We start from the raw sequence: 23,482 nt of genomic DNA, 5'->3' as shown, positions 1-23,482 counted from the left end.
TTAATCAAGCCCATACTTGATTCTCATACATGGATTACATCTGATGTTTATGACTCTAAGTCATTTATCAGATTCGAGATCTGACATAGCATTTTGGTATTTGATGGATTTTCCAGAAACCATCAATAAAAGCTCATCAATGAGAGATTCCACATTTCTTAAGTCATAGATGATTTCTACCACTAATGCGAACAATTTGTGTTTGTGAATAACTATTATTCAAGTTTAACAATCCTTGTTAAAACTAGTGCCAACTATTACTACATAAGGTTATGGTTCTTGAGCTGCTTCAACTTCCATGTACCTCCTACTTGCTTTGTCATTAGAAGCTTGCTTTCTACTAACTTACCTTTCACAAGAATAAGAAACTTATTCTTGGTGGGTTTGGATATGATAATCTAAGCCACATTTAGAGTATTACACAAATATTTATTTAGTATATTTTGGGCTTAGAAGCTTTAGTCCAACATCGGCTTCATCTACAAAACATTAAGTAAGATGATGATGGAGCCCTTCCATACTACATCTTATAAAGTGTTTAATCTACTTATTAGTTGTTATTTGTATTCAAGATACAATTAATAGTGATTGAAGTATTATCCCAATGAGATTAAAGAAGGATATTTCTATCGAATAGAAAGTTAATCATACCAAGTAAGATTTAATTCGTCCTTTATTATCGTTAAGGCCTTAGATGGTTCTTACCGGTTTGTATCTCAACTTTTGAAACATTCAACAAAGATTTCACAATTCTGCTTTACCACATAAAATATATTTAAAACTACTATAGTTGTTAATAAAGTTGATTTGGTATCTTGTGCTTAATCTCAAACATTCATTAGAAAGGAAGGCATACACCAAAGTGTATAGTTCCTTAATTATTTTCTCTACACCTTAGTGAAAATATCATTAGGAATCCTTTACATATAAATAAGGTTTACATATATCAAATAAACTACATTATTTGCCTTCAAAGATCCATTTCTTGAAGTTGGAATATGTGAATGCCATTTATATAATAAAGATAACAATGTCAAAGATGAGTTTGATTTAAAACAAGTTTAAGTCAAAAGTTTTTGCATATAGAACTTAATTTTATATACAAAATGTTGATATTTACTTCACAATTCTATTAAGAGATCTAGTCTCATAAATATAAGTAAATCATTTCAGAATACGAATATTATCGTTACGAAAAACGATTGAGTAAACTATTAAACATTTGAATAAAATAACTGAGACATAAATTTAGACATGCTAAATTAAAACATACATTGTTCCAAAACCAATATTGTTTTACATTACAAGTAATTTATGTTCTAAGCATAAATAATAAACTAAACTCCAAGAGGTAGTTCCAACTTGGTTGTGCTCAACTTGGTTACTCTTCAATAAATATATGCAATCCATTTACAAATATTAGATTAACATTTAAGTACCAAGTACCTAAGTGTTATATGAAAAGTATAAGTTCTATCTAGTAGATACTAGAAGTACTAGTCTCTTCCAAACTTTCTTTCCAAATAAGAGGAGTAAATTCTTTTCTAGTGTCCAGTTTCTTCACAAAAGAAACAAGATCCATTTATGTGGGCCTTAGTAGATTTCTTGGGATTAAAGGTGTTCAGTCCATAAAACATGGGTCTCCTCGATCACACAAGGTGATTCTTTTAGCCTTGCATTATTCCAATAAAATATCACTATATTTATTGGAATATTGCTTGACCTATTATATCATCATATATATGTTTAAATTATCCAAGACTTCCTAGAATTCATGAATAACTATTCCTACTTTGATGTTAGAAGCATCTTTAGTATCACAGTGATGCCTTTACTAGGTATCATTTTTCAGGCTTATTACTCAAAGCAAATGGTTTAGGACTTGGACCTTTAAGTGTATACAATTTCATATCTCTCACGAGATTTTCTCTTAATACATGAACCCATTCATTGAAGTCGTATCTATTGAATGTTATTGTTTCATTAAGTCATTAAAGAAAATGACAATTCATGATAATGAGAATGGATTATTTAACTATAAAATTTTAACAAAATTCATTTATATTTTCAATATTTAAACTTTAATAATTAATACCCTTTTAGTTTCCAAAAACATTAATTATCAAAGTCTAGGATCCAAGTTGCAAAACAAATAAATGTTTAGGTATCCTTTATCCCATCCATTTGAATTCAACTCGGTAGATATCGATTATCAATTATATCTTGCTATATAATTCATAGATTTATGGGATCTCTAATAATAAATTTAATTAGACATGTTTGATCCTATCTATGCCTGAGATTTCTCTTGTTTAGTTATCCTTTATCACAAAAGATTTCCGATCAAATCGTCCAATTTGAAAAACTTGTGTAATCGGCCTATAACTTGGTTATAGGAATCGCAAAGACACCCCGACCATCAAAAGACAACACTAAGCGGTTAGGTATCCTTTATCCCACTAGTGTATACAAGAGATGTGCGAGTGTTCTTCAAAAGGATTGCATAGATTTGAGGTTTGTAAAAAGGGTCTTTATATGTTTTATAATTCTAGTTTAAAAACATATGATATCATGGTTTTTACATGGATATAATAAACCATGGTATCAATTTTCAATAGAAAATCACTTTTAAAGGTTCTATATAAAAATATAGTTTTTATATAATTTGACGCAATTTAATTTTAGTAACCGGTATTAAGTTTTAGTGCATTTTAACTTTTTATATCTTTAATAAAACTTCATTTTATTACTTATGTATATATGGAGTTTGTATAAGTTACAAAAATCACCATTTTAAACTTATAATGGAGTATTTCAAAAATTGTTGTTATTAACAATTTTATAAAACCGGGTTTTATTTTTAAAATAATAACTTGATACATCTTATGTCCAATTTTGAAAACCCAAACTCCATGTGATCTTTATTTTGTCCAAAATTATTTTAGCATGTGAAAACTAATTTATCAACCACACATAATAATTGCATAAAATAAACAACACAAACATGCGTAAAAATATATGTGCATAAACATAGCCAACTAATGATATTTTTTTGTGAGTCAACACAAAAAAAAATGTCAAGTTCATTCTTAAAGTGACATTTAAGGGGACCACAAATATTCTTGTAATGTTGTTGAAGAAACTCCCACTTGAGAAAACATCAATTGCTTGCAAGGGATTGGAAAAACTTCTTTACGGAAAAAATCAGTTGCATTCAAGACACTTTTCAGAAAGTGTCATCTTTATGTTTAACACATGTTCAACACATGTATAACATTTATGACACTTTCAAGAAAGTCTCATCTTTCTGCCCAGCACATGTTGAACTCGAAAATTGCCCTTTTGTCTTCAAAAAATGGCTCCAACTTCATTTCTTGTTACATCTTGGTACAAATAAATTATTTCTAAGAACTAATCTATTACTTTATAAAAATAAACAAGAAAACTAATATATTTAATTTTTACATACCATATGAATAAATAAATTATTACAACCATTTTTTATAACAAAAACAACAAACACAACAACACAACAATCACAATGGTCCTTGACTAGTTTATGCACATTATACCTATCAACATACACATAAAACAACTTTTGTTTTTCTAAGACAACTTTAAATAACAAAAGATGCATGAAGCTTATGTCACATAAAATAAATAACAATTATAAAGTTGTCATATAAATTTTTATACAAAAATAAGTTATCCATATTCTCCAAAAACCAAGATTTCCAAAAAAAAATCTAACCAAACTTACAAGGTGACTCTGATACAATTTATACCCATCAAGGATCTTCTTGCAAGTTTGGTTAGATTTTTTTTTGAACATATGGCAACGGAAGACTTAAAATTTATATTGTCTTAAAGTGATTTTTTTTATACAATTTATACCCATCAAGGATCTTCTAGAAAAATATGGCAACGGAAGACTTAAAATTTTGAGCATAACATAACATATTATACCCATCAAGGATCTTCTTGCAAGTTGTAGAAAGATTTAAACACCAACCAAATAAGAGGTGAAGAAATGACAACTTTTGTAGTTATTTGGGTCCTCTTGGGAGGCTTGGAAGTTGATGAAGAATGTGGAACCTTTGAGACACCAACAATGACTTAACTTGATGTAGATGCTAGTCCATAAACTCTTAATCCTTTAAGCTTTAAGTTCATAACCAATATGAACTTAAAGAGGGCATGAAAATGCAAGTAATCTTCAAAAAGAGATAGAGAAAAGAGATAGAGTAACTTCCTCTAAGGAGGTTACAGTTTTGGTAAGCATGAATGAAGCATCCAATTCAACAGTTGAAGCCTCATATTTATATTGTCTTAAAGTGAAGTCTTTAACCATTAGGTCCTTCCACTTTAGACAAGCATGTCCCTAAAGCTTACATGTCTCCCATGTTTCTTATTACTTTTGATTAAACAAACATGAAATCCATACTCTTGTCTTTTGACTCTTATTTTATAAAAAATAATGAGGAAGAAGACAAAAGCTTTATATTTTTTAAACCAAGTTTATAAAATATAAAATTTAACTTTTTGGTAAAAGACAAAAGAATTTATCTAGTCCAAAATGTTGTGCATGACTTATTAATTCATACCATATGAATTATATATAATGTTACTTGCTAATGGAAATTATTATTTCCTAGAAATAAATAATTTCCAATTTAATTATAAGAGTTTATTGAATATTTATTAAAATCAATTTCTAATAAATAATCAATTATATCAAGTTGTTGTTAGTGTGACCCATTAGTATCATATGTTAATTAGCAAGGAATGCATGACACTCCTTTCGTAAGTACTTCTGGGCTTGTATACTCGAGATGATAGGAAGGTTCGTCCCTGGTTTGTCGCCATAGATAACTAGAGTTTCGTTAGACGGTAGATTAAGACGAACGGTCTTTTCATAACACATGATGTCAGCAGGATAAAGACTCAACCAATCCATGCCGATAATGACGTCGAAACTTTTAATTGAGACCGGCATGAGTTCGATTGGAAATGAATGGCTATCTAGAGATAGAGTACAACCTATGTATATACTGCTAGTTCTCTCAGTCTTTCTGTTAGCCATTTCTACAGTGAACGGTTCTTGTTTAAGTATGTGTTCAAATTTCTGGTTCACGAAACTCCTCTCCGCTCCACTATCAAACAGTATGAATGCATAAGAGTTATCGAGGAGAAACGTACCAGTGACCACTGTAGGGTCTGCTACTGCTTCCTCGTGGCCTATACCCAAAACTTTTCCCACTTCGCCCGCGTTCCCTGCCTTCGGGCAGTTCCTTTTAAAGTGGCCCACCTCGCCACATCTGTAGCAAGCCTGACCCACACCAACGCTGGGGACTTGGGTGATTGGCCTAGCCGGAGACTTACAGAAACGGGCAGTGTACCCCTTCCTGTTGCAGTTAGTGCACTGCATTTCCCGACAGGGTCCATTGTGGTGGAAGCTGCACTTGTTGCACTTGGGCAAGCTTCCCGCATATTGTTTCATCGACGCAGTGGCAGTAGGTGCTATCGCAGCATGAACAGAAATGACATGTTGCTTCTTTGCAGAGTTCTGCGCAGCGTTGCCTTTCTTTTTGTTGTCCCAAAACTTCCGCTTGTTGTCGGAGGCTTTTGATGGTTCTGGGATGGCAAGGGTTGTTGTCGTTGTCGGGTGTGGACTCCGTGATCGATGTGCCACTGTGCCAATCGCTTGGCACTGTCGAAGGTAATGGGGTTTGAAGCTAAGACATTCCCCTGGAATGGAGGCACCAGACCCCAAATATACCTCTCGTCTTTCTTTCCCTCCGTAGGGACCATTCCCGGACATAGAGCCACCAGATCGCTGAACCTGGCGGTGTAGGCAACTATGTCGGAGCCCTTCATGGTTAGGCTCCAAAGTTCTTGTTCAAGTTTCTGAACCTCTCCCCTCGGGAAGTATTCCTCAATCATAAGCTCCTTCAGAGCTTCCCAGCCCATAGCATTAGCCACTATCAGGGTTAGTGACTTGACATGGCTATTCCACCATGTCAGGGCTCTGTCTGTGAAGGTGCAGGCAGCAAATTTAACTTTACTCCCTTCCGGACAGGAGAAGATCTCGAAGATCGACTCAGTCTTTTCGAACCATTGCGAGAGGAAAATGATTCCTCCAGTCCCGTTAAAGGTCTTGGGCTTGCAGTTGGTGAAGTCCTTATACGAGCACTCTCTAGAGTGCACTGGAGCATCACTTTGAGTGGAATGCACAATTGTTCCACTCCCGCTAGTACTGGTGGTGTTGAATTGAGCTAGGGTTTCCGTAACAACCACATCCACTACAGCTTGGATAGCTACCGTATTGTATTGTGGAGGAGGTAGTGGTGGTTGAATTGGAGTTATCGGAGGATTACGTCTCGTTGATCGACGTGGAGGCATATTTCAACTAAAAGTTTACAAAGATGAGGATGATAGTAAGAATTCAATTGTGAGTATAATGAGAGTGGTCCATGGATTAAATCAGCATAGCCCAACAAACAGATGAGAGTATGATTGAAATAGAAATCATACAATAGAAGGATGAAAGCATTTGGATAAAGATTTCCCAAAAGATTAGATGTATGTCAATAACATTGGCATTAAAGATGTAACGGGTTCGGGAAAATGACCTTGAAGTAGGTCTTACATCAAACCATAAAGAGAAAATTTTGACAGCATAAAGACCTAGCAGACTGAAAGTCCAAGGTCTTAAAATAAGCAGGAAATTAATAATAGAGTCTATACATAGACCCCGTTATATCCAAAAGACAGAGTAGAGTACACTCTACTTGCGACGAGAACCGCTCGGATGAACCTTTGATTCTGCCTGATGACGCTCCATTTCCATCATGCGTCTTTTGAACGTTTCCTGACATGCTCGAAGTTCCCTGACTTCAGCTTGGGTTGCAGTAAGTTCTCTCTGCAAGACCTCATTGTGGTCTAGAGTTCTTCCATGAGCAGCTTGTAGATGGCTGCCCTACCCTGCTCGTCATTTCTAGCAACCCTGCGAACCAGAATAGGCAGGATTCTGTCTGCTAAGCCTCCCTCGCTCAGATTGTAGAAGCTTCGGTCTCCGTTGTAGGGTAAGGGTTGACCCTACTCTTGACTCCATCTGCCCAAGTTCTCCGCCCACAAAGGCGTCGGGCCTTGAAAATCTGGACGAGGGTTAGGATTTGGGATTGGAGCCACTAGGGGTAGATCATTGACTTCTGGCTCGGAGTCAGAATCCTCTGGGAAGTTTTCTGCGAAGTCATCATCTAAAGGAATTGCATGATTCTCTTCGAGCTCTGCATTGAGCCATCCACCATTTCCTTGGTTGGGAAAGTACGGGTCGCCGGGGAGATGGAATCCAGCCATGTTATCTACGCGAGAATAAGGGGAAAAGAAATAGTTAATAGACGTACTACTTAAGATAATTATAGGATGATCCTTACCAGTTACTTCAATACTTGCGTAGTGCATACCAATCATATGTAACCAAACCAGAATAGACCTTCGAATACGTGACCTTAACTCTAAGTCCACAACCAATAAAGGAACAGGAAGTAAAGCAAAGATCACAGATTCTAAGTCTATGACACCCTAGTCACATATAACCTTAGCCTATCCACTCAACAATTATTGACCTACGAATAAAGACCTTTTAGTTCTCAAATAAGTAATTATAGTAACACAAAATACTCCTATAGTATTTTGGGTTTATGTTCTATTCTAAAGTTTTCATTGTAATAGTGTTGGTAAGTTTTTAGACTTGCTGCAACACCACAACCATTCCTAGGCACATGCTAATCACTTCTCGGAAAGGTATAGTTGATCAGGCTATATCACTCCCAACTCTGATTATATGTCCCCAAGCCTACTTGTGCTGTCCAACAATCGCAATACTTTTGTTCTGTTCTAGTATGACACTGATCCTAGTATGAATGCTTGTATGTATACTTTAGTTAAATATTTTATTATCTAAAAAGTATAAACTCTTGGTCAGTGTATTTTAATCTCGATGTGTTTATAGTTGTATATCTTTTATGGGTTGATATACTCAATTCACTAAAAACAGAGCTCTGATACCAATCTGTCACACCCCCAAACCAGAACGGCGGAAACATTCGGGGCGGAGGACGTCATGTACAATATCATAACAATGCATAATAGTAAACAAGCAACAACATCATCCATTGCATTAATAATATAATTTATTACAAGTGTGTTCTGTGTAAAGTTTGAAAGACACCAAAATATGAATCAAAATAAAAGACGAGTCCTGAACATGCTCCGTCTTCTCAAAACCTGGTCATCGGTACGTGTCTACTGGTGACCTGAGAATACAAGTTATTTTGAAAGAGTAGATCAGCATTTAAGCTGGTGAGTTCATAAGTATTTTAGTGTCAAATGTTTGTATAAGTTTGATGAAACTGTTTGTAAGTGTTTGATGTAAAGTTCATAAGTGTTTGATGTAAATGTTTGTATATCTCCTAGAAATCCTATATTTTCTACTTATAATGAAATGTAGCCTTCTACCAAGACCCGACTGTTCTGTATGTTTGTTCTTTGTAAAAGAGAGTGTTTTTCCCAAGTATGACTAACATTACCAGAAAATAGTTTACATTACCGTTTATGTGAGAATATCACTATATGAATGTAATGGGAAAATGAAGATGTACAATAGTATTATACAAAGTAACTACTGATGTACTAACTACCTTAAACCAATTGTTTAATTAAGGTACAATGTGATGAGATTATAACCTTACTTGATTAACTAGTAAAACACAACGATCAAAGACGTCGAAATGGTATGATATTCGTCACCCGTAGACCTGCAGGTCCCACTATAGCTAGCAGCAAGGTGTAGGATGGTCAATCCCATATAGATCTATACACAAACTCACGCTCTCCCTCCAGGAGACTCTAGTTACAAAACGTGACACAGAAGTATATTGTCATGTCATGAAGTAGTGGCTCACATTAATGTTATATTGTTCTTGTATTAGTGTAGTATGTTCCTTCTGCTCTAGTGTATAGTATGTTCCTTCTGTTCTAGTGTATAGTATGTTCCTTCTGTTCTTGTGTATAGTATGTTCCTTCAATTCTAGTGTATAGTATGTTTGAACTGACTCATGTATGAACTGACTCTTGTAAGTTTCATTGTTCTAGAAATAGTGAGTAGTAATCCTCTAAACTATACCTATTATAGTTTACTAGTATTGTTGTTTGAATGACTGATCATGTTTGTACACCTTTGCTACCCAAAGGTATTGAACTGATTGGAAGAACTTTTATATCTACATACATATACATAATATATAACTAAGATTTAAGTGAAACTCGGACAAAAAATTGATACCCTAAGTCCACAACCAAACAAGGAACAGGAAATAAAGCGAGTTATCAGTCCTAAGCCCTTTCAACCTTATTTATAGAACAAATTACTGAAATAGTCCCTGTGGTTTGGCTAAAGTTACGCGTTTGGTCCCTATGATTTGTTTTGCACTCGGACCATCCCCACGTTTTCTTTTTATTACCCGCCTGGTCCCTAGGTCCGTTAGTTGTCAATTCCAAACGTTAAGTCCCCCACGTGCTTCGCACATGAGGGGTATTTCGTCATTTTATATAAAAAATCTATTAGAACACCCTTAAACCCTGATTCTCTCTATCACATACCTTTAACACACACCAAATTACTTAAAATGCAGGGAGCAAAATGTGGTTTCATAGATTGGGTTGATGAGGACAACTTTAATGGTGAAAAACTGAAAAAAGTATCTCCCCTGATTTGCAGAAGTCATTGGATGAGCTTCAACATGAGAATAGGGCCTTGAGGCTGTTATTAGTGTTCAGTTGGGTTTTTTTTGTGTCAATTTTAATTTACAAGCTTTAATTTATGCTATCAATGTACTTATCTTTTGTTTCATCAAGGCAGTTTTCTAATGGGATGGAATTTAGTGGTTTGTAATGGAATGAAATTGAGTGGTTTGTACTGGAATGCAATTGACTGTTTTATAATGGAATGGAATGGAATTGATTGTTTTATAATGGAATGGAATTGAGTGGTTTGTAATGGAATGCAATTGACTGGTTTTCTATTGGAATGGAATTGAATTGAATGATTGAATAGAATTGAATGGTATTGAATTAGAATTGAATTGAATTGAATAATTGAATAGAATTGGATTAAATGGAATTGACTGTTTTATAATGGAATGGAATTGAGTAGTTTGTAATGGAATGCAATTGACTGGTTTTCTATTGGAATGGAATTGAATTGAATGATTGAATAGAATTGAATGGTCTTGAATTAGAATGGAATTGAATTGAATAATTGAATAGAATTGGATTAAATGGAATTGAATTAAAACAAAAACATAGCAACAGATTATAGCACTAATTGTTCATACCATAATTGAAAATAGAGATACATTAAAAGTCATACCATACATAGACAATAGGTCCCAACAGTCATACCATAATTGTTCATAACACAGACACAAAACATAATGACAAATATAACAAACACAAAAGATCATAACACCATAATTGGTTCATAACACAGACACAAAATATGAAAACATAATCATAACTTAAGCAATACTCTTCCCTTTCTTCCCAGCCTTCCTTGTCCTGCTTGAAATTCCATCACATGCACTTTGAGTTCCACTTTGCCTACCACCACTTACACTTTGAGCTTTCTTCACAACATTCCCTTTCTTGCTTGAACTACCATCACCTGCACTTTGATCTTTCTTCCCATCCTTCCCTTTCTTGATTGAACTACCATCACCTACACTTTTAGCTTTATTCCCAGCTTTCCCTTTCTTGCTTGAACTAGCATCACATGCACTTTGACCTTTGCAGCTTCTTTTATTATGACCAAGCTTTTTGCATTTTGAACATGTCACACTCTTGTCCTTCCTTGATGCCCTACCACCCTTCACCATATCTTCTAATTCAACAGCTGACTTCCTTCTTTTCTTCCTTGGTCTTCCAATGGGGACATGATGATTGGGAGGAAGCAAAGTGGTTGGACATGGAAACTTTTCCCACATTCTTCTTCCATTAATTGGTTCAATCTTGAAAGAATACATTTCCTTCCAAGTTTTTAACCAGTAAGTAGAATGAACCCATTCTTCAGGTACGCCAAAGTTCTGCTTATTTTTTCGCATGTCCCATATAGCAACAAGGGCATGTTTACAGGGTATACCAGTGAGTTCCCATTTTCTACAAGAACATGTGTGTTGAGCCATGTCTACCACACATTGGTCCATCCATGGACCACTCACCTGATATTTTCCATTCCCACAGAACTTACCCACACATTGAGCTACATCAGATTTGTTTTTTTCAAGCACACTTGTTGCAGTTGGAGTTAATGGTCCAACAGCCTTATCAATTACCTTTTGGACACTCACAATCCTTAACATAAGGTACTCTCTAATGTACTCAAGGCATGTGATAATTGGTTGGCCGCGTGCTTTCTTAATTTGATTATTTATGGTCTCACACAAGTTATTCAGAAGCCCATCACAATGAGCCCTCCCTACAATATAAATAAAAAATTATGTGAGAAAGTGAATCATTTGGTAACAATTAACCCAACAAAATAAAACAAACCTGTGAAGTGTGCCCTAGACCAATGTTGAGGTGGAATAACTTTGACCCATTCGTAGCAATCATTGTTTAGCTTTCTTAACTCTTCCATAGCATGGTTGAATTCTTGTATTGTTGTTGTACTTACACAGTTCCACAACATGTCCTGAAACACCTTTCCCCTCCATATTTTCTTCATGTTTTCATGAATGTGTCGCAGACAAAACCTGTGTTCTGCACATGGATACAATGTACCAATTGCTTGCAACAAGCCCTGTACAAAAAGTAAACAACATTAGATGTAATGTATACATTGTACAATTAGAACCAAGTCCATTGAAATTACTTACCTTCTGTCTGTCAGATATAAAGGTAAAGTTGGAATTAGCTTGCAAATCAATGTCATCACCCAAGCACCTTAAGAACCAAGTCCATGAATTTATATTCTCAGCCTCTACGACAGCATATGCCAAAGGATATGTACAGTTATTTCCATCAAGACCCTAAACATAGTGAAGGAGTTAGTAATTTAAATAAAATGGAATAAAATGACACAAGATATGTGTTTACATCTTACCACTGCTGTGAGTATCATTCCAGGATAAGGCCCTTTCATAAAAGTCCCATCCAAACCAAGATAATCTCTTTTACCAGCTAGAAAACCTTTCTTTAATGGCCCTAGACAGATGTAGATCCGTTTGAAAGTTCTAGTCTCAGAAGATGGATTTGGCTCACTTTCGACCTCTATCTTAACTGTTGTCCCTGGGTTTCGAGTGCGAAGTTCTTGAACATAGTCTCGTAGTGTAGTATATTGCCCTGCATAATCGCCCCTTACTTGATTCAATGCTTCTGTTTTAGCCCTAAATACCTTCATCTTCGAAATATCTACCTGGTATTCACATTGAAGTTGTTCTTGTAAAGCTCGTGTAGGGACTGTAGGGTTGCTTTCAATCTATAGCACTATTTTCTTTGCCAAGAACTTGTAGGTACAAGCTTTCACATTTCTTGTTTGTAGACATCTATGCTCTTTTTCGTAGGTCTTGATCTCCCAGTCAACATCTTGTTCCCACTTGCTAGCATAAAGTACCCATGGACACTTGTTTTCTTCACTTTCTTTATTGCTTTGACTGGGCCCACATGGATCAAGTTGACCAAAGTCTGGGATAGTACCTTTACAAATAGCTCTCACTCTGTTTTTGTCATTTTTTATGAAGTCTAGTTCCCACCTTGTCTCCACAGCATGTTGTCTTATTGCATTTTTCAATTCTTCAGATGAGGTGAATTTTTGGTACACATAGAATGGATCACTAACTCTTGCATCACTGTTTTCCATTGCCCTTCGTATTGCCTTAATTGACTTTCTTCTCTTGTTGCTCCCACCTTCATCAGATAATGACTCATATAAGAATACCTCATTATTTACAACCTCAATATCATCAATTTCCCTTGTTTCTGTTTCCTTGACATTTGACCCTCCAAGATCACCCACCCACTCTATATCTTCATCAATATTTAACAAAAACTCATTCATGTCTATCTCAGGTTCATCTAGGAGGTTATCTAAGTCTACTAAGAACTCACTATCATCACTATCACAACTATCACCACTATCATCAGCATCATCTCTATTGTCACTTTCATGAGTAATCCCTTCAGGTTCTTCATTTAGAAATTCATCAAATATACCTTGTGTTTCACATTAGGCATCAATTTGGTCACTTTCAGTTTCTTTTGTTGGCACAACATTTGGTTTACTTGATCCAATACAATCCCCTGTTTCAGTTTCCTTCCATTCTAAAAAAAGCCTTCTACTACACGAAGGTTGATCAACGATTTCTTCTATCCTAACTTTACTAGGGGTAGATGACATTGTATATTTATGCAACATTGTTTTACCATGTTCAACATAAACTTCAATCAGTTTTTGTTTACCCACGTATGTACCCAAATGGTTAATGTCACTGTCACTAGCCAATGCAAACAACCCAAAGTCCAAATCTGAAAAGGGTCTTTTGAAGTGGTAATAAAGCAACTTACCCTCCTCAACACAGCCTAGGGTCTCCATCATCTCATCAATATCGTGCACACAAAACTCATCAATGTCCAATAGATCAACGTATCGTTCTTTTCCCTTGACGTACCTCCTTCCAGGAAACTTCGTAAACTCTCCACCATAGAATAATCTAATGGAGAAGATAGTTGGTGACCAGCTGTAAAAGAGAAAGCTTCAACTTATTAGCTTGAAATTTGTAAGTGATAAATTTAACTTTTGAAAATAAGGGGTTACCGTAATGTTTTTCAACGTCTATTTCTTCCATGTTTGCTCTAATCCTCCAACCCACCATTGTTGCTTCGATGATTCTTGCAAAATTTTAAGGAGTTAGGGTTTCTACTCGATTTTGATGAGTTACAGATTAAGTGAGAGAGAGAGTGTGTGTGTGTGAGGGAGGTGATCGTAAAATGATCGGAATGAAGAAACGATCGGCATTGCATTTAGGCGCCATGTATAAAATGACGAAAATACCCCTCATGTGCGAAGCACGTGAGGGACTTAACGTTTGGAATTGACGACTAACGGACCCATGGACCAGGCGGGTAATAAAAAGAAAACGTGGGGATGGTCCGAGTGCAAAACAAAACATAGGGACCAAACGCGCAACTTTAGCCAAACCACAGGGACTATTTCAGTAATTTGTTCTTATTTATATAACTATATCTATAGATATGATTTTGACAATATATAAGTTTAAAAGAGTTTTGTAAAACGATAAACAGTTTATCGTATAAAAGAGTTTTAACCATTTGAATGGTTATTGATGACTTGATGTCAGTTTATAAAATGATTTGAAACTTTTTGTTTGATAACACGGTTTTGAAGTATAAGAAATTCTCTTGTTTGATAGTTATAAATCACATGTGATTGATACTATAACTATATTGTTTTCTACCTGTATTCCCCCCCCCCCCATAAAAGCATTTAAAATCATTAAAAGATAAGTTTAGGGGTATGAACTCACCTATAGTGAGTGATTCGAATAGAAAATCGATATAGGATGCTAAGTATGCCAAGTGAAGTCTTGAGCACAAACAGATCCTATTAAACATATAATGACACATATATGTATATAATTAGTGTATTTAACAACTAATCATGCAAGGGAACAACATTAGGGACTAGGAAACACTTGAAATGAAGTGTTACAATCACATATGATTGTATGAAAGGGTGTTCACGGCCACACAAGGATGTGTTCACAACCAAGGAGTGTTCATGGCCACACTTGAAGTGTTTACGGCCCTAGGCTTGATCCAATGAAGGGTTTACGACCATGGGTTGAAGGGTTCACGGCCACCACATGAACTAAAAAGGGTTTAGGACCATAACAAGATCCTAAGAAGGGTTCACGGCCACAAGAAGTGTTTATGGCCGTAAACACTTGAAGATCTTCCATTTTGGATCTTGATTCACGTTTAAAGGGTGTTTGTTTCATGAGGATTCAAGAGCTTCTAATGGATAACAAGTATATTGAAAGGATACTTACGTTTTGGAAGCTTTTAGGGTGATTACGGCCCAAAGAACAAGTGTGTGTTCTTGGTGTTCTTGGTGTTCTTGATGATTTGACGATCTAAACTCAAAAGAGATGAATTCATGGGTGAAATCATAGGGTTTCACTTGAATAAGAAGGATATCAAGAAAGAATGGAAGAATCACTTACACTTTTGAAGATCAAGAAGCATATCCTTGATGATACTTGAGAGAGAAATGAGAGCTCTTGACTTGAAGATGTGAGAAATGAAGAATAATGAAGGATCTTCATACTAATGAAGAGGGGTTCACGGCCAACATGGGTTTACGGTCGTAAACCCTAGTTTGCGGTCGTAAACTCCTTGTGAAGGTGGTTCCGGCTCGATTGCAACTCAATGATCTTAAGTTTATACCTCCTAACACCTAATCCTTGAGTGTATTAGGCTTAGAACTCTCAAACAGACCCTTAACAAAGCTAAAAGTCAACAGAAACAAGTCTGACTTTTGATTGAATTGAATAGCTTTACAAGATAGAAATTTCGGGTTGTCACATCATCCTCCCGTTAAAGGGAATTTCGTCCCGAAATTAGAGTTTAAGCAATTACAGATAACTAAGGGAAAAGATGAGGATATTTCAGTTTCTTTTGATCCTCGCGCTCCCAAGTGAATTCAGGTCCCCGCTTGGCATTCCAGCGAACCTTCACTATCGGGATACAGCTTTGCTTCGTTTGCTTGACCTCACGGTCCATGATCTCTACTGGTTCTTCCAATAAGTTGAGGCTCTCGTTGATCTCGATTTCGTCGAGTGGGATAACAAGAGTCTCATCGGATAGACACTTTTTTAGGTTCGAAACGTGGAAAATAGGGTGTACGTTACTAAGTTCATGAGGTAGTTTGAGTTTGTAAGCTACAGGGCCGATTCTAGCGAGAATCTCGAAAGGTCCTACGTATCTTGGATTTAGCTTCCCACGCTTTCCGAAGCGTATCAAGCCCTTCCAGGCTAAGACCTTCAATAGAACACGGTCACCAACCTGGAATTCCAAAGGTTTCCTTCTCTTGTATTCGTAGCTTTTCTGTCGGTCTCTAGAGGCTTTCAATCGTTCACGAATCTAAACGATCTTCTCTGTCGTTTCCCGAATGATTTCCGGACCTATGAAAGTGCTGTCAAGAACTTGTCCTTTAGCTAACTGTGTGTCACCCACCTCAGCCCAACACAGAGGGGATTTGCACTTTCAGCCATAGAGGGCTTCAAATGGAGCAGCCTTTATGCTTGTATGATAACTGTTATTGTAGGAGAACTCGACAAGGGGTGAATGAGTATCCCATGCCTTCCCAAAGTCTATCACTCAGGCTCGCAACATATCTTCCAAAGTTTGAATAGTCCTCTCACTTTGTCCGTCGGTTTGCGGATGGTAGGCTGTACTCAAGCCCAGCCTAGTTCCTAGGGAACCTTGTAGTGACTGCCAGAACATTGAAGTGAATCTACTATCTCTATCAGAGATAATGGATATGGGAACACGATGCAGTCTTATGATCTCCCTAATGTAGGTTCTCGTTAGTTTCTCCATCTTGTCAGTTTCTTTGATAGGCAGGAAGTGTGCGGACTTTGTTAACCTGTCTACGATCACCCAAATGGTATTGAGACCACCCGTTGTCTTGGGCAACTTGGTTATGAAGTCCATTGTGATCCGCTCCGACTTCCATTCTGGTATCTCCGGTTGCTGTAGTAAACCTGAGGGTTTCTGGTGTTCGACCTTAACCTTAGCGCAAGTAAGACACTTACTCACGAAGGTAGCAATCTCTGCTTTCACGTTAGGCCACCAGTATAACTTTTTGAGATCCAGATACATCTTATCTGAACCTGGGTGGACGGAATATCGAGTGTTGTGCGTTTCGGTCATGACCAAGTCTCTGAAACCACTGTGCCTCGTTGTCCAGATCCGATCCATGACATACAAGGCTTCACCACCCTTGACTTCCAAGTTTTTATCCATCCCTCTCAGGGATTCACCCGCCACATTTTCAGGTTTCAAGGCTTCTAGCTGAGCCTCCTTAATTTGTGTGGACGAATGTGAATGGATAGTCATAGTCAATGATTTGACTCTACGACCAGAGTATTATTTCCAACTTAGGGCGTCACCTACTACGTTGGCTTTACCCAGATGATAACAAATTTCGCATTCGTAGTCATTGAGTAGCTTGACCCACCGTCGTTGTCTCATATTGAGCTCCTTCTGGTCGAATATATGTTGAAGGTTTTTGTGGTCTGTAAAGATAGTGCTTTTTGTACCATACAGGTAGTGTCTCCAGATCTTCAGAGCAAATCCTAACTCAAGATCATGTATGGTGTAGTTGACTTCGTGTGTCTTTAGCTGTCTTGAGGCATAGGCGATGACCTTACCTCCTTGCAAAAGAACACAGCCAAGCCCTTGGTTGGATGCATCGCAATAAACTACGAAGTCTTCTATCCCTTCTGGGAGGGATAGTATCGGTGCGCTGCATAAGGCTCGCTTCAGCATTTGGAACGCCTTTTCTTGTTTCTCTTCCCAGTCAAAGGCCACGCCTTTCTGGCTCAATGTAGTAAGCGGTTTCGTGATCCTATGATGATGTATTGAATCAAGTAATTAAATTAAAATCAGAGTATCAAGAACGGAGAACACAGAATGTAAATAAGATCTTGTTTCAGCTCATATTATGCTTCACGGTTACAGAGAGAAAATAGACAAGAACAACTCCAAACCTCTTATCTAACTCTAAGTAACATTCCCTATTTATAGGAAAACAGTAAAGCATACAAAAAATTACAAAGGACTAAACTTCACAGTTTCGACATAAAATGCCTTTGCAAAATAACATTACATTTCGACACCTTACAATACAACTTCGACCCTTACAATCTCCCCCTTTGTAAGCAGTGTTGAAATCAGTTGATCAAAACTTGAGCAGCCAAATGTAATGTTCTTCGAATCTCAGCATACCAATTCATCACCTTCTTTAGTTCCGCCTTATCTCCATCATTATTCTTCTTACAACTATTCATACGAACAATTAAGTTTGTATACTGAGCAGTTGTATATCTTTCAATTTCGCTTGTTTGGAAAAAGAATTTCGATGGTTTTCCCTTCTTATTCTTCCTAGCAAAAACTACACCAAATGGCTTCAAACATATTTCACCATCCACATACTTCTTCAACTGAGCTTCACCCATTGTCTTGATTTTAGAAACAGTAACTTCTTTTTCCAATGTCGCAGCCAACTCAACGTCTGTCATAGCTAGACAATCATAGTAATTGTCTATGAAAAGTTTTATATGACCTAGACCCAATTTTAACACATCCTTGCTTGTTTTTTGGAGTTTAGAAGCATCCATATCCTTGAGTATATATGCAACTTGAATCAAATCATTCAAGTTCATCAAAGGAGAATCAGCAATGGAAAATTCGAAAGGTACTTTGTTTGCCTTCACCACGTGATATCGAAAATTCTGAAGCATATTTTCGAACATTTCCCCTTTCGTTATACCAAGTACCTGAACAATTTTCACCAGTGACCAAACCTCCTATTGTTCCTTCCCCAACACTGCATGGAACCTCAACTTCATGTGAGAAAAATCATCCTTGTTCTCAAATATATTCACAATCTTATATTGAGCAGTGAGAAACATCATCTCATTGATAGGAAAATCAAGCTGATTCATATCAGAGTTCTCAATTGCATAACTCTTTCTTGGCTTTTTCTCGAATTCATACATGGCTTCAATATTTTCATAATTGTGCAATTTTGTTGGATCACCTTTGTTTATTGTAGGTGGATCACTTGCACGAAGCATCAAAATACTCTGAATATGACGCTGCTTCTCCATCTTTACTTCAATTTCTGCCTTTCTTTCTTCTTTCGTCTTTTCAAGAAGAATTGTTTTCCCTTTGTCTGAGGTTATTGTTGTTTCCTTACGTTTTGCACTACTCCCCCCTTTAACAGTTGACCCAATTACAATGCCTTTTGAGATTGGCCTTGTAGTAACAACAGTTGATGTTACAGGATCAGCTTGCGAAATTATTGGTTTTGAACTGGGAATGTGAGTTGAAAAAACTTTTCCAACTATTTTCACTTCTTCACTTGTAATACCGGATGCACCTTCTCCTTTACCAACATTCACCTTTTCTCCCCCCTTGCGCCCCTGTAATAACAGGTGGGGCATTCGTTGATAAGATAGTGACAAACTGAGACAATGGAGTCAGCATCTTTTGAATTACAGCTTCGAAATAACGAAACTTCTGATCAATAAACTCAGGAGTAAAAATTGATGAGGAACCAGGTTTCGAAACAATGCCCTTCAATTCTTCAAGCAGTGAAATAACTTTTCCAAAACTTGTAACATCAACAGTTGCTTTCTCATCAAACTTGTGATCAAAAGATTGATGAGTTTTAACGAACGTAGTAACAGCATCCGCTATAATATCAAATTTCTCTAGAAGAGAAGAGTATTTGTTATCCATCTCATGAAGCTCTTTGGATACATCAACCTTCAGTTCTTCAAGCTTGTGATTGACATTCTCACGAATCGTCATAACATCTTGCACAAAAAGAACATGGCGTTCCTTTGCAACCCGTTTCAAATCCTTGAGCTCATCATTAAAAGTCGAAGATGAAGATTTGACTCGTAACTCGTTACTTTTATCCATGGAATCAAGCTTTTCGAAAAGACGAGATTCAGATTCATTTATCAACTTCTCCACTTTCTTAAACAACCGAACTTCCTGAGCTTTAAGCATCACATCAACTTCAATACTTGAAACGGAATTCTTACCCCCTACATCTGCTTGGGATTGAAGTATTGAATAGAGCTTTTTGTTTAGAATCTTGAACTGCTTCCCGGATATCAGCATATGATCTGGGATATCTTCTTCTTCTGGATCAAATTCCAAATCAGCAAATGATCCTCCAAACCCTCCATCATCAGTATCATCATCGTTAAGCGGTTTAGGTGGGTTAGTGGATTGGGATGAAAAGAGAGAAGTAATGGGATGATCGATGACCATATCAAAAGTAGGAGAATGAGTGGTTGTAGAAATAGAGGTGATTATTGGTGGTAAAGAAGTATTGGTTTGAATAGTGACAAGTTCAAGAATACCTTGAGAAGCAACAAGATGTTCATTGTTCGAAACTCCTTCACCCATATTGACATTTGCATCCGTATTAGATACGTGTGTGGAAATGCCTGAGGTTCGAACCTCCTCATAAAATGATTCAGTTAGCGAAACCTCGGGTAGTATGGCCGAAGTCTGCATAGGAATCGACACTTGTGTGGAATCACCAAAAATAGTAGATGTGTCAACTATCAAAGTTTCCACAGAGCTACTTACAACTCCTGTCATTTCGAAAGTTGACTTGGCAGGTGAGTTTTGTTGAGGTGAAAGATTACCTAGTGCAGTATCATGAACAATTTCTTCATCTTCATCTTCCTGAAGGATCAACTTTCGCTTCTTTGGTTTCTTAGTCTTGTTGGAAATATGCTTTGCAACATCCTCAGCTCTGCGCTTCTTAGATGATGGTGATATTGGAATAGGAAATTCATGAAGAACTACGCCTTTCCGAGTGACATGGGGCTTTCGAACCATTGTTGGTGAGAAACTGGATGACCTCTCAGGAGATTTTCTGGATCTACGAGACATCTTTTTGAGACGCTTTAACACACCATACTTTGTAGGAATTAGCTCCTTGGTAGAATCAGGTTGTGTAGTCTCCTGAGATTTTTCAGACTTCTTCGAAACTTTCACGACCTCTGCAGACTTTTTATTTGGTGACTTAGAAACAGTTGTTTCTTTATCATTTTTCTCAGGAGTTGAGACAGTCTTTGACTTCCGAGATTTCTTCGAAGAGCCTTCATCATGTTTTGACAACAAAATACCAATTCCATCATTTGTGTTGATGGATAGTAAATAAGCCTCCAACACAGGATTCGAAGGATCAACCTTCTTGAGCATCGCATCAGGAATCCTAGCAACTGTTGGAAAAACATTCATATCATCTTCAATCGTCCTGGGATAGTGATACTTCAAAAATTCAGCTTTAGGTTCCTCAACAGGCACCAAAATACTTTCCTTTTCATAGGGAAATTGGAGAATGAGACTCCAATACCTTGCACATGAAATCCCATCAACCACATTCATATTTTCAATGCTCTTTAAAAACTCTTTCCATAGATGACTTGCATAGTCAACAGGTATATCATAATAAATACCTGCGACCATAGCATACACCTCCATACGCCCTTTATCTAAACCAACACTTCGACCAGTAAGACATCGAAGGTAGATCTCAAAAAGAAAATTCCACAAACTTGGAAGACTTGACTTATTAAATTCACTGATCTTTGAGAGAGGAGGTTGATAACCCATCTCATTGAACATGTGTAACACCTGTTCATTAGTGACTTTGTAGAAAGGTGGAGAATTAGGGATTTGAAGAATTTTGACAAATAACTTCTTGGTTAGACGAAACTTCTTTTCATTGATTAAATTGAAAGTCACAGTATCCATCGTCTTGTTGTAGGATGCAGTAGAACCCGTCATTGATAACCATGACATTGGTATCGCAAATGCATTGAACATTGCAATCGATAAAACAGAATGTTGTAAAGCCACAATTAGCATCTTGAGTTCTTCAGGGTACACAGAAAGATCACCGTCAACTTGGTAATTTGTACTCTGGATCTTCATGATGGGTTGTTGAGAAGAGGCATCGTTAGTTGTATTTGATTGAAGAGAAGCCATGATTAGGGTTTTCTTTGAGAATGATGAAGAATCAAGAAAGAAATAGAGCACAAATCGTTTGAAGATCTTGTAGAACGCCTAAACCTGGAATGATGATCCAGTTGCCCTTTATATATGTATCCCCTTTTGAATTTCAAACGGTTATCATAAAAGATCGTGACACGTGGCCCTTGAAATTTGCACCAGTAACCATCATATACTCCAAGTCAGAAAAAGTATAGGACACGATCTCCGGGAATTAAGCACAGTAACCAAACTGTCACATCAAAAGTCTCTTCGTGAGTATAAGTGGATAAGGACAAAACCTTCGGAATAGAGGTTAGGTGCTTTCGTTTTAGGGTTTGAAAATGAAGTCATATGCCAGACTGTCGAAATCATCAGCCTGAGTTGGTAATACTCAGAACCTCAATGATTTCGTGAGTGCAGTGTGTCAAAGAAAAAGATAAGAAGCAAGAAAATAAAATTTTGGTTTTGTGATGTCGAAAAAATTGTTTTGACATAAAGGCAGATAAATCCCGGGCAAAGATTATTTCGCTATTCATCAAGAGAGATGACTAGCAGCTTTTGTGTTTTCCCGTGAATTACAATCGAATACTTGTAGAGAAGTATCGAAGGGCCTCTTTTTGACAAGCTTCTTGGGTGGTTTGTGATTTCGTTACATATCCGCACTTAACATAAATGTGAGTAGTTGTAACAGAAATTACTTGTATGACTAGTGTAGTCAGTGACAAGTATGCTTTGGAAGAAATATATGTAGGTGTTGTTTGTTTTTTCTGAGGCAAAATGTCTGCAGTCTGCTGACCACATCTGTAGACCTCTGCAGTAGAAGAGGTGGACCAAACGTCTGCAGTCTGAAAAAAGAAGACTGTTTGTTTTTTTAACATCTGCATGCTACTAAAATAAACTAAAATCTAAATAAACTGATTTTTTAAAACTATAAAGTGATTTTTTAATATATTTATGACTTTGTTATAAATAATTAACAAATATAAATGAACTTTTATGTATTATTGTATAAAAAATGAAAATAAAAATGGTATAAATTAACGTATATATTTAATAAAAACCAACAATTTTGGTCGCAAAGTTATGCCTAAACATTGTAATTAGGAATCAAAGAATTTGATATATAAATGAATGGAAATAAACTTCGATTTTTTCAATTAAATCAATTAAAAACGTGTCATAAATATTTTTTCTAAGAAATTGATGATGCTTTATTAAATAATATTTTATAAAATTTGGCACAATAAATATAAGAATATAATATTTTTTTTCATATTTATACTTCAACGACCATTATTGTAATAAACTTTTATTTATAAATTTGTCAAAAAATATCATGTTTGTGTCGTCGAACTTTTTTTTTAAGTATTGTAACTTTTTTTTTCAAATTGTCTGTCACTAATAAAGTTGGAATAAATATAAATTTAAAAAAAATAAAAAAAATAATAAAATATATGTGTTTTTTTAGGCTAGAAGATGTCTGAAGATGTTAGAAGACTCTGGTCTACATCTGCGCCAAGAAGAGGGTGCGCAGACATTTTTAGGTCTACAGTCTTCAAAAAAACAAACAGTTTGCGAAGGCTAATGTCTG

At 36.4% G+C, this 23,482-nt stretch overlaps 1 protein-coding gene across 1 annotated transcript; it reads right to left on the bottom strand.

Annotated features, from left to right (window-relative positions):
- Nucleotides 1-10,580: 10,580 nt before the first annotated feature.
- Nucleotides 10,581-12,460, bottom strand: LOC145131494 (putative protein FAR1-RELATED SEQUENCE 10). Its single transcript, XM_079066171.1, has 4 exons — nucleotides 12,164-12,460; nucleotides 11,937-12,089; nucleotides 11,611-11,860; nucleotides 10,581-11,536 (listed from the first exon to the last, which is right to left on the bottom strand). Exons 1-4 carry the CDS (start codon nucleotides 12,458-12,460, stop codon nucleotides 10,581-10,583), a joined length of 1,656 nt encoding a protein of 551 aa, XP_078922297.1.
- Nucleotides 12,461-23,482: the final 11,022 nt, after the last annotated feature.

The sequence above is a fragment of the Lactuca virosa genome, chromosome 8 (genome assembly GCF_052849685.1).
Source record: "Lactuca virosa cultivar CGN04683 chromosome 8, Lactuca_virosa_CGN04683_v6, whole genome shotgun sequence".
In the NCBI taxonomy this organism is placed as follows: domain Eukaryota; kingdom Viridiplantae; phylum Streptophyta; class Magnoliopsida; order Asterales; family Asteraceae; genus Lactuca; species Lactuca virosa.
This window is presented reverse-complemented; position numbering and strand designations above follow the sequence as displayed.